The 13301-nt window shown below is 48.1% G+C and overlaps 1 protein-coding gene across 1 annotated transcript in view; it reads right to left on the bottom strand.

Annotated features, from left to right (window-relative positions):
• skia (v-ski avian sarcoma viral oncogene homolog a) overlaps positions 1-13132 on the bottom strand; it is a 62899-nt gene extending 49767 nt beyond the window's left edge. The window contains exon 1 of the mRNA XM_056598704.1: positions 11705-13132. Within this exon, the coding sequence (XP_056454679.1) occupies positions 11705-12619 (915 nt within the window). The 5' untranslated portion in view covers positions 12620-13132. The remainder of the gene's footprint in view (positions 1-11704) is intronic.
• Between the last annotated feature and the right edge of the window lie 169 nt (positions 13133-13301).

Here is a 13301-nt window from a genome sequence, read left to right as displayed (position 1 = left end):
GCACTCACACAGTCTTCACAACATTACATAATAGGCTTCTTTATTCATTCCTAGTGCAACATCGATATAAATTGGATTTACAGTGCTTCACTCAAAGATACACAAACATAAAAACATAAACACACGCACACAAGCATTTACACACACACTCACACACGCACCGATGTTTGATTTATCCCTCAGCAGAGTCATGCAGACAAGCAGCAGCTATGCCTGCAGAGGGGAGGGGAGACCAGGAAGGAAGTATGTGGGGATGTGTGTGTGTGTCTGTGTGTGTGTGTGTTTGCAGTTTGCATCACCTCATGCTTCCTTTCAGTCTCTGGACGGCAACCGTGCAGCTCCAGAGGGCAAGGTTCAAACATAGCCCTGACCTGTGTGTGTGTGTGCGTGCGTGCGTGCGTGCGTTTGTGTGTGTGTGTGTGTGTGTGTGTGTGTGTGGTGTGTGTGTGTGTGTGTGTGTGTGTGTGTGTGTGTGTGTGTGTGTGTGTGTGTGTGTGTGTGTGCGTGTGCTGATTTGTATGTGTGGAGATAATTAAACAGAGCAGACAGATGAGCCCAGCACACAGGGCAGAGGTCACACAAAATAAGGCGGCTTGGTCACCCCCAACCCGCCCACACACACGCACACACACACACAGGTCACTGACTGGAAAGACGTATATAAATGGTAGTTGTCTTAATGTAAACAGATGTTGCGCTGCTGAAGATAGCCTTGGCAGTCTCTCTCTCTCCTCTCTACCTCTCTCTCTGTCTCTTTCTTGCCACTTTGAAGGATTGTGGCGATGTGGGGGGGGGTGGTGGTTTGGGGGTTGAGGGTTTGGGCGGGGGGCGGGGGGGTGAAGGGTGAAAATAATGTCTTTGTACTTGCAGCCGGTTCAGTTCAGCGTAGGGGTAGGAGGCGGATACCGAGTCTCCACATTACCTTGTCTTAGAGATCTACAATTACAGTAATTATAGACCAGCAGGCTTCAAGAGCTGCCACTGTCTGCCGTCAGAGCTGTGTGTGTGTGTGTGTGTGTGTGTGTGTGTGTGTGTGTGTGTGTGTGTGTGTGTGTGTGTGTGTGTGTGTGTGTGTGTGTGTGTGTGTGTGTGTGTGTGTGTGTGTGTGTGCACATGCTAGCTTCTTTAAGTGTGTGTTTGTGTGTGTGCGTGTGTTGAGAGATGGCTTTGTGCCTGAAGACATTTTGGAAGATGTTTTGAAGGCTTGTGCATGTTGTGCTCTGTGAGTGTGGGTCCTAATGCCCCTGTGTGTATATGTGTGTGTGAGTATGAGGATGGGGGGGGGGGGGGGGGTTGTATGTGAGTGGGGGTAGGGTATGTGTGTTTGGGGGAAGGAAGGTTGGGTGGATTATGTGAGACATAGGGGAGGAGCTTGGGATGGGAAATCAATGGGCTTGACTTAATATACGTATTTGAGGATGTGTGTGTGTGTGTGTGTGTGTGTGTGTGTGCGTGTGCGTGTGTGTGTATGTGTATGCGTGTGTATACTCGTATGTGTGTGTGTGGAGAGGACTCTGCCTGCACTTGAGAAGGAGGCGTGGAGGAGCCAGGTCGTGGAGGATCTGCTTTCAGCACATTGTTTTATTTAACGTCTGCTACGGCGCTTCATTTGCCAGAGTGGCGCTGCAATAGCCAGATCAATAACTCAGTCATTTGGGGGGTTGGGGTGCGACGGGGTTGATAGGATTGAGGGGTGGTGGTGGTGGAGGTAGTGGAGGGCGAGAGGGAGTGTTCATGTCTTTTATCTGTCATGGTTTCCAACACTCGGTTCCTGAGGTGTAAGGTGAGACTGCGTGGGACCTATATATCCCTATATGTAACCGTGATGCCGAGACACACTCACTTGGACACACACACACACCACACACACACACACACACACACACACACACACACACACACGCACACGTATCAACACACGTCTTAACAGCCCCGGTTCTCCCACTCCTTTATCCGGTGAGGCCGGAGGTGTGGTTGCATGCTCGATGTGTTTTTCCTCCATTGGAAAAAGAAATTCAAAACCTAAGGGTTCGTCGAAACGTCCAAAATGGCTGCCAAGAGACGGACACAACGCTGACGCTTTCCTGATTGGAACCCACCTTCCGTCAATATCATAAGGAAGCAGAACACTTTAATGTTTGAACTACGGACACAAGCCAATTAAACGTGGCTTGGGGTTTGTAAATGTTTTTATAATCGGCCGTGCGCGTGTATCGCTCACCGCTTCCTGTGAGTCATTGTTGCGATAACAGGCGGAAACGGCCTCTAAACAGTCAAAGTTCACAATGACCGCCCTGTTGGATCAATAACACACTTCGAGCCAGCCTTACTTCCTGATAAAATTGTGTTTAACATTAACACGTCTCCCACCCCCAACCCTCCTTCCAGTCAGGCTATAAACCCAGAGTGGCTAGGCAAGGCGATGGACACAACACAACAGATCCCATACGCTTCAGAGACGTTATCTGTAAACAGCGTACCACTAGGAAAAATAACGGGCCATCCCAGCAGCGCCAGAGACCTAAACAGTCCCAGATAGCGCCTGTTACACAATGTGATCATGTAGCCACCTTAAAACCACCTATCTCATTTCAATGATTGCCTGTCTGGGTTTAATAATGTGCATCTAATCTCACTGCTTTTTTTTAATCAAACTGGCCGAGAGGGTGAGTGTAATTCACACGGCAATCGTCTCTGCTTCGTTACACAAACATCCCTGTTTCTTTTTGTGCGTCGCACCAAAATATAAGCTAATCTAATTGTTCCACCATAGCCCTGGCATTACATCATGCGGGTTATCCAACCACTGATATAGTGATGTGTGTTCTGTTCTCACACATAGCGGTATACATCGGTATCTTGTTTTTTAGCCCCATTTGAAGATCATGGAGAAAGAGCAGGGCAGGAAAAAAAAAATGATGAGGCATGTTGGAGTTGGGGGGGGTGGGGTCTGCTTTGTCCACCTCCAGTGTCACAGAACCCCCAGCTGATAGCCCCCACAATAGGAGCGCAACAATGGGCCGTGAGCCGACAGCCATCCACCCATCCCCGCTTAAACAATGCTGCCCCCAGAAGCCCCTGGGAGGTGGCCTTCCATGTCACTACTAGGCCAGGCTTGGTCGGCCCAACCCCCCACCAGCCCTCGACAAAATAGAGAGGTTGTCTAGGGACAGCGGTGTCCCTCCTCCCCCCACCAACACAATCTTTCATTATATTCCCCGGATTCCGTTTTTTCATTTGCTGTGTGGTTGGCCTCGGGGAGCTAACGTCGCTAGCTATTGTAAGCAAACGTTGGCTTCACTCTTCTGAGCGGTGCTCTTCCGTGTGAAACCGACTTGCTAGCCCCCTGGCCTGCTTGGGAACGTTAGATAAGAGGTCAGTTTAGCGGCTGAGATAACTCTACCAGAGCCTTTAACTGTGCCAGTCTTACGCATGTTACTAGTCGTTGTTCTTTGAAGATACCTTCAATCTTTGGTGGTGTTTACCCTTGTTAAGGAGAGGGGATCTCTCTAACGAATGCTTTTATTCTAATTAACATGAGAACAATACTTGATAGTATGTGTTTTTTTAATGCATCAAATGGAGAAGTGCTCTTGTGTTTATATTTGTATGAGACGGTGATGTTTGTGTCTGACTCTTTTCCGCATGTCTGTGCGTGTAGATAATAGTGTGTGTCGTTGTATGCATAAAGGTCTGTGAGTGAATTAGTGTGTGTGTGTTTCTGTGAGATGTAGGAGACGCGTGTGTGTGTGTGTGTGTGGGGTGTTTGTGTGTGTGTGTGTGTGTGGGGGGGTGGGGTGGAGGGAGGGGCAGTCGTTTCCGTGGGAGACGAGCAGATGGGCATGGGAATCAGCAGCTAGCTCATGCTAATCTCCTCCTGCAGCCGATCTGCGAGCGAGCGTCAAAATAAAACACACAACAAGCTCCCGGAACGCAAACACACACGCCACACTGCCACGCACACGCCACACTACCATCCACTGCCAGTCATGCACACAGTCGCGCGCCAATCCAGGCCAAGGACACCGGCGGCGCTCAAATGTCACCGCACGTTTTTTGCAGCGGATGGGCACTTTGGCGACAGAAACGTGATGTTGGTTTTTCGGTGCGAAAACAAGCGCCTGTGTATTGTTGCGCATTACGGTCTTCAAATATCATTTTGCTGTTAAAATGTAAATATTTAAATTTCAAGGTTAGCTATTACCCAATTTTTTTTGCGCGTGCAGCCATCTGTCCCATTGGAGGCGCTCCCTGGCGCCTGATTGTTTGACCTCCAACCCCCCCCCCCCCCCCCCCCCCACCGAAAAAAAGAAAGGTTGAGGACAGGTCATCCCCGAAATGTTTTGATCATGTGTTTTGGGGTTGGGGGAGGGTGGCGTTGGATCACCGCTGTCACACACACACACAAAGAGACGTCCAAGCCTGACTCAGCAACAAAAACGCAAACCCCCTCCCCATAACAAACCCCCCCCTGTCCCACACCCCACCCCCGTCACCATCACCAGTCCTGGCCTTGCTAGCAAGCTTCTCCATTCACACACACACACACACACACACACACACACACACACACACACACACACACACACACACACACACACACACACACAGCTGATCTACGCTGTTCATTGTTTTTTTTCTCCCCGTGCCAACATTAAAGAGGGCTACTTTCTCTTCAAGGGCTATCATTAATACCAGACTGCCGCGGTCAGGCCCACCAAATGACTGTAATCTCTATACTATAATCAGTTCTACCACTCTGTTGTTAAGGTATAGTGTAGCAGGCAGCCGAACATAGACACCCCTGCCTCCTTTCTCCCCCTTCGCCGCCAGCGCTCTATTCGGCTGGGAGCGCATTAATGTTTTAACATGCTGGTCCCTGGGAGTTGAATTCCCCTTATCCTAACAATGTTAGAGCCCTGTTCAACTCGCTGACCCGCCTCGCTCCACCACGAGCGAGGGCCAACGTGAGGCATTGTGAGGTGTGTAGTGGCATTAGCAGTGGCGTGTAGTAGTAGCGTTTGTGTGGGTGTTTTGTTGCGTGGGGGCGGTCATGAGGCGGCTGAACTCGGGGAAGATGGAAGTAGGGAAATGACATCTGACATCCGTCGTGAGGGAGAGAGAGAGAGAGAGAGAGAGAGGGAGAGCCCGAGACACGTGGCACGTCACACCGCCCCAGCTAAATCCATCAACACATGGGTTCACCACTCCTCTGGGCGGGGCATGAGAACGGTCTGGCGTCTTTTCAGCGCGGGATACGCGCGGCTTAACGTCAAAACAAACAGACTTGGGAAATGCGTGGGTGAATGCCAGTACCGTTCTCTCTCACATTTGTCCATCCGTTTTGTTAATACCTGGAGCGAGGAACCTTGCAGGAAGTCTGACCCCACTGGTAACCACGAAGATACAAGCATACCAGAATGGAGCAAAGATTAAAGTTTCTTTCGCTTGACGTGCAAGATTATGTAGTTCTTTATACTCCACAATCAGAAGTGTAAAACCAACAGAACAGCAAATTTGTTGAGACATCACGTTTCGGACAGGGTTGGTTCTTCTCACACATCAGGGACCAACACTGTAGGTGAGCTGAGGCAATAGCGCTGGCAGATGGCGGTGAGGTTTGAAGGGGGGGATCGCCAGGCATTGGCGTGCCATGCCTGGCGTTGCTGAATATTTCAGCGGGCCGCTCATTAAATAAACACAGAGGTCCTCTCCCGCCCATAGTCATCGCACATCAACATTTAATGGCCATAAAGAAATGACACATGGTGGGAGGCTTGCACGTTAGCCACCCGTTAGGTCGTCATAGTTCACCATTTCACAACAAGAACAAAAAAAGATGGGGGTTGACGGGGGGCTTATTTTCCCACGTGAAAACACACCTGAACGATCCGGTCATCAGGTTCTCTGACATGACACACGCTACGAGACCTCACTATCCGGGGAGCATAACGGAGGGCTAACGGTTAGCTGTTAGCTTCACGCTCAATTTGGCGGTTTAGCAAGCGTGTAGTACTTAGGGAACAAGAGAGAGAGAGCGAGAGAGAGCGAATGCTATTGGCTGGGTGTATGCTTCTTCCAGGATGCCGAGCGTTGCGTGCCGATGCTACCCGCTGTCAGGGTGGCGCGGGAGGGGTCGCTACGCAGGAGCGGGGGTCGGTCCCGGAAACTGTACTATCCTCTCTTTATGATGGGTAAGGCTGAACGATACTGAGTACATACGTTACATTGGGATTTGAAACCAATATTCATTTGTATGTGTTATTTATATATAAATAAATATATATCCTGATATATTGACATTGATATGTTTATTAGGTGGAGTATTTTCATTTTGTTATTTTACACAGAACATATCAATAGTGTTATGTCTTTTCTTTTGAAACTGTGCACGGTAAACTGTCTTTATATGATATTTTGGGAAGATTTGCAGGGGGTTTTCTGGCATATTTCCCCTTCCCGCCTAACCCCTTGTTCCTCTACAAAGCAAAGGGGATAAGAATCCCTCCCCCTGTCTCAGGTATATTTATGTACCAGCAAGTATCCCAAAATGAAATGCCCTCGCCTCTCTCTCCCCGGGTACATTTACAACGTGGCTCGCCTGCTGATCCTCATCTGGGTCCTGTTTGTGTTCATAAAGAGACACTCCACTGTGATTGTATTTTCATATGTGTGTGTATGTGCGTGTGTGTGTGCCAGGGGCGCCGGAACTTGGGGGGCCAGGGGGCCACTTGCCCCCCCACTTTTCCTTCCTTCTCCCGCATGTTTTTAAGACGCAAATCAATATTTTCTTTCGTCTTTTATCCTTGTTTGTATTTTCTTTCCTTAACTTGATCAGAGGCCTGATGAATATTTAAAGCTATTGGAATTCAGTTGACGAAAGATTACTATTAAAAGTTGATTTAGTTAGAGCATAAGTAATTTACTATAGCTCGCAGTCTAGCTCAGTTTTTGACAACAAATCTCAAATGTTTGCAAATTAATTTCTAACATGTTTATTTTCTATAAATGTTTGAATCAAAGAAACAAAACAACAATTGACTTAAACTCAATTAGACAGAACAGAAGCGTGGGTAGTAGTGCTTATATATATTCTCACGCTTTAAATAAAAATGCAGACAATATTTAATTTTGGCACCCTGCACTTCGGAAATGATTTCGACATCGGCTATGTGTTGTGTGCCTGTGTATGCGTTTCTATCAGTTAGATTTTCCAACTAGATTTGCCAGTTCTCAGAGTAGGCTCTAACATTGCCAGATATGATCACCAGCAAGAGCTACGAGCTACAAATCTTAAAAACATCAACAACAAAAAAACGATTTTCTTGAAGCAGCCTTGCGAAATGTTTCTATGTAAATTTGCTTGAAATAACTGCTGTATGAAATCAGTAATCAAAAGAATCCACAATGAAGAAACAGCCAATGAGGCCCGGAGAATGCCTCTTGCGGCCATCTTTAAAAAGCCTCCGAAGTGATTTGCGTGTAGGCAGGGGGTGGTTTACAAAAAGAGAAATCGGTGTGTCTGATTTATTCCACTGCCGCTGCCGACTCCCCCACACTCGTTTGAAGACTTGAATCCTCTGTGCCAAGCCAAAAAACCATGCCGGCGAACCTGTGATCCCAATGCAACTCTGCAGCATCGTGCTGCGTTTGTTTGGCGGGGATGACAAAAACATATCTGCGTAACGGGCTCACGGTTGATATATCAATTTAGCCTTTTTCGAATGGCAGCATACAGCACCACAGTGTTTTTTATATGTTTTTTTTGTTTGTTTGTCAAAAAAGACTGAGGTTTTTTTTTCTGGAAGTTTCAAATAAACCAAATAAATAACCAAATTGACTCGTTTCTGGGACAGTGTTAGCAGCAGATCAAAAAAAAGAAGCCTTTTTGAGGTACAGTGGAACAAAGAACGGCTTTTTGGGCCAAGTTGCAACATATGTGGAAAAGAATGATGGCGTTCCTCTGCCTCTCTCTGAACACACAACCTCAGCTGCCTGTTACACTCAACCTTTGTAGTTGACTTTCTTTTGCATATTTATTGGGCCTAATTATTACACCAACCATTACCAGGAAGCTCTCATTGACATAATTCCGGATGCAAGAAGATTTTTATTCTTCAGTGCCGTTTATTCCATCAGTCTGGGCCCTGTAGTAAGCCTGCCCCGCTAAATAAAAAAAGTGTTACAGTTTTATGCATGCCTAACGTGCCATTAATTCTGAATGGGGACGTCTGAGCCACAGTCAATTCCGAGAGGAAGTATCGGTGTCCGTCAGGCTGTTTTTTTTGTTTCACTAGACGGAGAAGACTCCACTGTCAATACAGTATTGATCTGTCCGACCTTCGGTGGCAGGATAACCGACAGCTCGCACAGACTACCTTCCTCATAGGTGATGAGCAGAAACAAGCCAGGCCAGCGAACCTCACAAACCCTGATGTGTTGGCTTGTGCATGCGTGTGCGTGTGTGGGGTGTGTGTGTGTGTGTGTGTGTGTCTGCTACTTTGCACACTAACTGAGGAAACCGCTTTTAATAATACAAAAACCCACAAACCCGCTAGAGCTCACACACCCATATATATATATATATATATATATATATATATATATTATATGGGTGTGGTGTGTAACACACCAATCCAAACAAACACACACACACACACACATTCATATGCACACTTTACTTGCCGAGAAAAAATTCTGCCCCTCTTTGCAATTTTCCCCAACTGCTAACTTCATATTTTCGAGCGCTGAAACACAGGATGAAGCTTTCCTATAGGCGGAGGAGGGGAGGGAGGAGGGAGGAGGAGAGGGAGGAGGGGAGGGGAGGGGGGGAGAGGAGGGGGGGAGGGGAGGGGGGGAGAGGAGGGAGGGGTTCCTAGCAAAGTTCCACAGCTGCAGAGTCAGTGAAAAAATAACCAGGCAAGAAAAATATAAGAAGAAAAAACCCTCAGTGTCTTCACAATCATGCTCACTGCAGCAGTGTGGGGCTTTTCAAACGCTAAAGAATTACTAACAATTTAGATAAAATAACCAAAACGCAGCTGTTCCGCACCTTTTAACATATAGTGGTTCACTCTGTTTTAACATAAACATGCACAGGAAGAAATGGCCATCACAAGCCCTCTTAAGTCTGGACTAAGCGTAGCACAAGAAAGAGCTTTCGCTGCAAATTCCAAAGATTCTTCACAAAAGTAGGCATCCGGCTAATAGAAAATGTATGATTTGCTTGGACGTGTGTGTGTGTGTGTGTGTGTGTGTGTGTGTGTGTGTGTGTGTGTGTGTGTGTGTGTGTGTGTGTGTGTGTGTGTGTGTGTGTGTGTGTGTGTGTGTGTGTCTGTGTGTGTGCGCGTGCGTGTCTACGTTCACAAGTGTTGTGTTGTTCAGATTTCACAAACGGAATGCCTCCAAGGACAGGAAGAGCCCCACTGTGTGGAAGCGCACCACTTCCTGTGTGTCTGGTCGACTGCATTGAGAGACTACACCCGACTTGGTCACATGACCTCCGTTCATATTTCTAGGGAAACGCTTTTTCCTCGCCCTCAGAAACTCACAGTAGGCGCAAAGTGCCAGGGTGGGCGATGCCACCGTCACAACACAAGAACTTTTCTCAGTGTGCCAAGAGCCAAGAGCACACCCCTTAAACACATACACTCTCTCTTTCTCTCCCACTGAGATGAATGAGGAAGAATTTGCTGACAAGGAGATGTTCTGTAACCAGGATTTCAGCATTAATCCTGAAAATGCTAAAATCTCCCCTTTATTATCTTTAAACAAATATAGGAAGGATGGAACGAATGAGTGAAAAAGAAGGAAAGAATTTTTTTTATTTAAAAATAATTAGTAGGCTAATGTGTATATTTTTTTGGACGTTTGTGTGTGTCTGAGAGGGGGGAGTCCACTTATTCTCAAATCCTCTCTGGGTAATCCAGGATGGATGGCAGGGTTGGTGGTAGCCAGATGTGTGTGAGTGTGTGTGTGTGTGTGTGTGTGTGTGTGTGTGTGTGTGTGTGTGTGTGTGTGTGTGTGTGTGTGTGTGTGTGTGTGTGTGTGTGTGTGTGTGTGTGTGTGTGTGTGTGTGTGTGTACACTGTGCAGGGGGGGGGTGCTCTTCAAGAATCTCTAAGACTGCGATAGAAGTTGTGAGTTTTTACACTGTTTGCTTGAAAACAGACACAACACTTCAAAAGATGGCTGAAAGCCATACAAATCGTCAAAAAAGTTCCTAGAGTATGTTAGTTTGGCACGAAGGCATAGCACATAGGTAACCACGAGTTTGTGTGTATGGGGGGTAGGGGGGCGGCGAACTGAATGCCCCACTTTGTTGGGATCATATTATGTTTCCACAACAATACCCCCACCCCCCTCCAGCACTGCTTCATCGACCCCATTCATGTGTAACAGTTCATGCAAATGGCCGAGCTTGCCTTTCATGGTTTGGTGGCAGGGGTATTTCTGAGGTAATGGGATGTGGGAGGCCATTCTCTTGCTTCTCTCCTGCCCCACCTGTGCAATTTCAAACCTCCTGCCCGTTCAACCAGTGTAATAAATAGATTATGTGCTCACCTTGCTGCCAATGCGGGTTGTTATTCAACGTTTCTCCCCGTTTTGTCGGAAAAACTGTAAGAAGTATTTCTGCCGGTTTCTGACTTTATACGACTCTTTTTTTAGAAGATTAAAGATTGCAACACGTGTAATGCTTAATATAGTAGTGTACTGTACAACCCGACTGTACTTTATAGGGGTGGGGGGCGACGCTCCCAAACAGACGGGCTCAGCGACGCGGTCTCTGCTGTAATGGCTTCCTCTTCCCAGACGGCCAGACACAACAAATTGGCATATCTCGCCCTGATAAGAAGGAGCTCGCCGCTGACTGAGTGGCTATGGGCTAGCCCTCTGGGGGAGACGTGCTAAGTGAAAAGCCATTACACACGGATGACGACCCCCCCCCCCCCCCCCCGGTGGAAACGCATAGCTTACACACACGCTCATACACCGAGAAGCCGATAAGGAGAAGACACAAGGAATACTAGCAGGAAAACATACAGTATAATGGGACGCACAGAAAGTGTAATATAACTTATCAGAATCGATTTAAATGGATACGTTTTGCTTTGATCGTGCGTGTGGCCCTTGTGTGTGTGTGTGTGTTTGTGGGTGGGTTTGGGTGGGTATGAAACTTTAAACCAGACAAGGAAAGGACTCTGCCTCCCCTCGCCCTCATTGAATGCCTATTCCATTATTTCCACACATATTTGAATAACATAATAGTCTGTAGTAAAAGAGGCACGGCTTGTTGTTTCAGCACTTAATTCCCCATTTGTTGGTAAATTAGATTCTATTTATAGTAGAGGCCAATAAAATTCATCTCAAGAGGTGTTTAACAGGCAAATAATGGTTTTATTGACACAGGAGGCGTGTTGTTGTCGCTGGTGGATAATTAGCAACAGTACGTCAAAAAAAAGTGACCAAACCCTTGGGCTATTATTGGCAGCTTCCTACATCTACCCTCAAGCACGGTCAACAACACTGAATGGATCGATCTGGTCACACTGACTGGTCGATATCAGTGAGCTATACACTTCAGGGGAAACTTCTAAACAAGACTCACACCACGACCAACTCAAACCTTTGGATGATACAGTAAGGGAGATGCATGACAAGTTGAGGGTTGTTATACCGCTGTAATAGCCTAAAGCCAAACTCACCCTTGACGCTTTCCTCTTGTACTTGTTAGCGAAGTCGAATTTTTCTTTAATCTCGTCCAATGTCTGTTCGAGGTGCGCCTTCTCCTCTTTGCCCGTGTAATCCTGGCCCAGGAGCAGGTAAGCCCTCCAGTTGGCCGAGTCAAAGCCCCAGTGGCAAGTCCTGTTTTCCAGCGACTTGTGACTGTGCACAACGAACTTGTGGGTCGGGTACATTAGTCTGCAGTCCAGGCACTGGATGCACGCTGCGTTGGGGCTGGTGTACAACTCGGGCACGAAAAGACCCTTGCACTTTCCGAAACACTCGTGGTACACTTTGAAGCTCTTCTCAGTGATCTCCAGCTCCAGCGGGGCGCCGGTGAACTCTTTCTTGCAGTGCGGCGGGTACGCGCCGCCGTAAATCAGGGCGTTGCACAGCCGCTCCGCGTCCGTCTTGGTGATGAGGCCACAAGACGGAGCGGAGAATGGCAGGATCCCCATGACTTTGAGGATCTCGAGTTGGTCCGCCGTGCACCGCGAGCAGTAGATGTGAAGGTCGTCGCACACCGAGTTGATCTGCTGCAGGGAGAAGTCCCGCAGGACCGTGTTGAGGATCTGCGGCAGACACAGTCGCTTCTCCCCGCCGACCACGAAGCACGAGATGGTCTCGGTCTCGAGCACCGTCTCGCACCTCTCGGTGGAGCGGTCCGAGGGGATGAACAGGGGTCCCGGCATCACGGGAGGGGGTGCCGACTGCATGGGCAGATGCAGGACGGGCTCGGGCTCTTTCCCCTCTTTCTTGAACAGGAGGTCATGTTGCCACCTGGCCGAGAATGCCGCAGGTCCGCCGAGTGAGCTCATAGAACTGAGATGGAACTGCTTCAGAGTTTGTTGCAGTCCCGGATGAGGCTGGAAGCTCTGGCGAGTTACCGTCTCCATGTTTTCCCCTCAACTTTGCAAATGGCAATTCTTCTCGTCGACTGGGAGTCGGTCAAATAGTAACGCAAACTCGATGAAATAGGTCCACGTTCCTCGTAAATCCGAGCTCTCCCAGAGTTTGTCGAGATTGCGAAACGCTTCATCAAACATCCACGGGGAAAAAAAAAGTCCCAGACCGAAGAGTTGTCGTAAGCGTAGCCCCCCTTGGGTTAACACTAGGCGGACGGCGACACCGGCGAGACTCTCCGTGCTGCTGAACGCTCCGCACTGTCCATTGCTGGTCTGGTTCGCTGTCCGCTCGCAAACTCCGTCGCGCTTTTAAGTTTCCGAAAAAAAGTAAGTAAGTAAACGAATCGTGTCCGCGTGTCTGTTCTCTACGACAATCGATTAACAAAAGTCGTTAGCCTACTTAAAACCCTATTTTTGCTGTCGAGTATTCTACTGCAGCAGAGACTACACTCCGTCTGCCCCCGCAGTTCGCTATGCCTGTATGGAGATGAGAAGTCTATGAGCTAGTCTCGCTCTCTCTCCCCCGCCTCTCTCTCTCTCTAGTCCCCCGCCTCTCTCTCTCTCTCTCTCTCTCTCTCTCTCTCTCTCTCTCTCTCTCTCTCTCTCTCTCTCTCTCTCTCTCTCTCTCTCTCTCTCTCTCTCTCTCTCTCGTACACACACACACACACACACA

Source organism: Gadus chalcogrammus, chromosome 1 (assembly GCF_026213295.1).
Source record: "Gadus chalcogrammus isolate NIFS_2021 chromosome 1, NIFS_Gcha_1.0, whole genome shotgun sequence".
Lineage (NCBI taxonomy): Eukaryota > Metazoa > Chordata > Actinopteri > Gadiformes > Gadidae > Gadus > Gadus chalcogrammus.
This window is presented reverse-complemented; position numbering and strand designations above follow the sequence as displayed.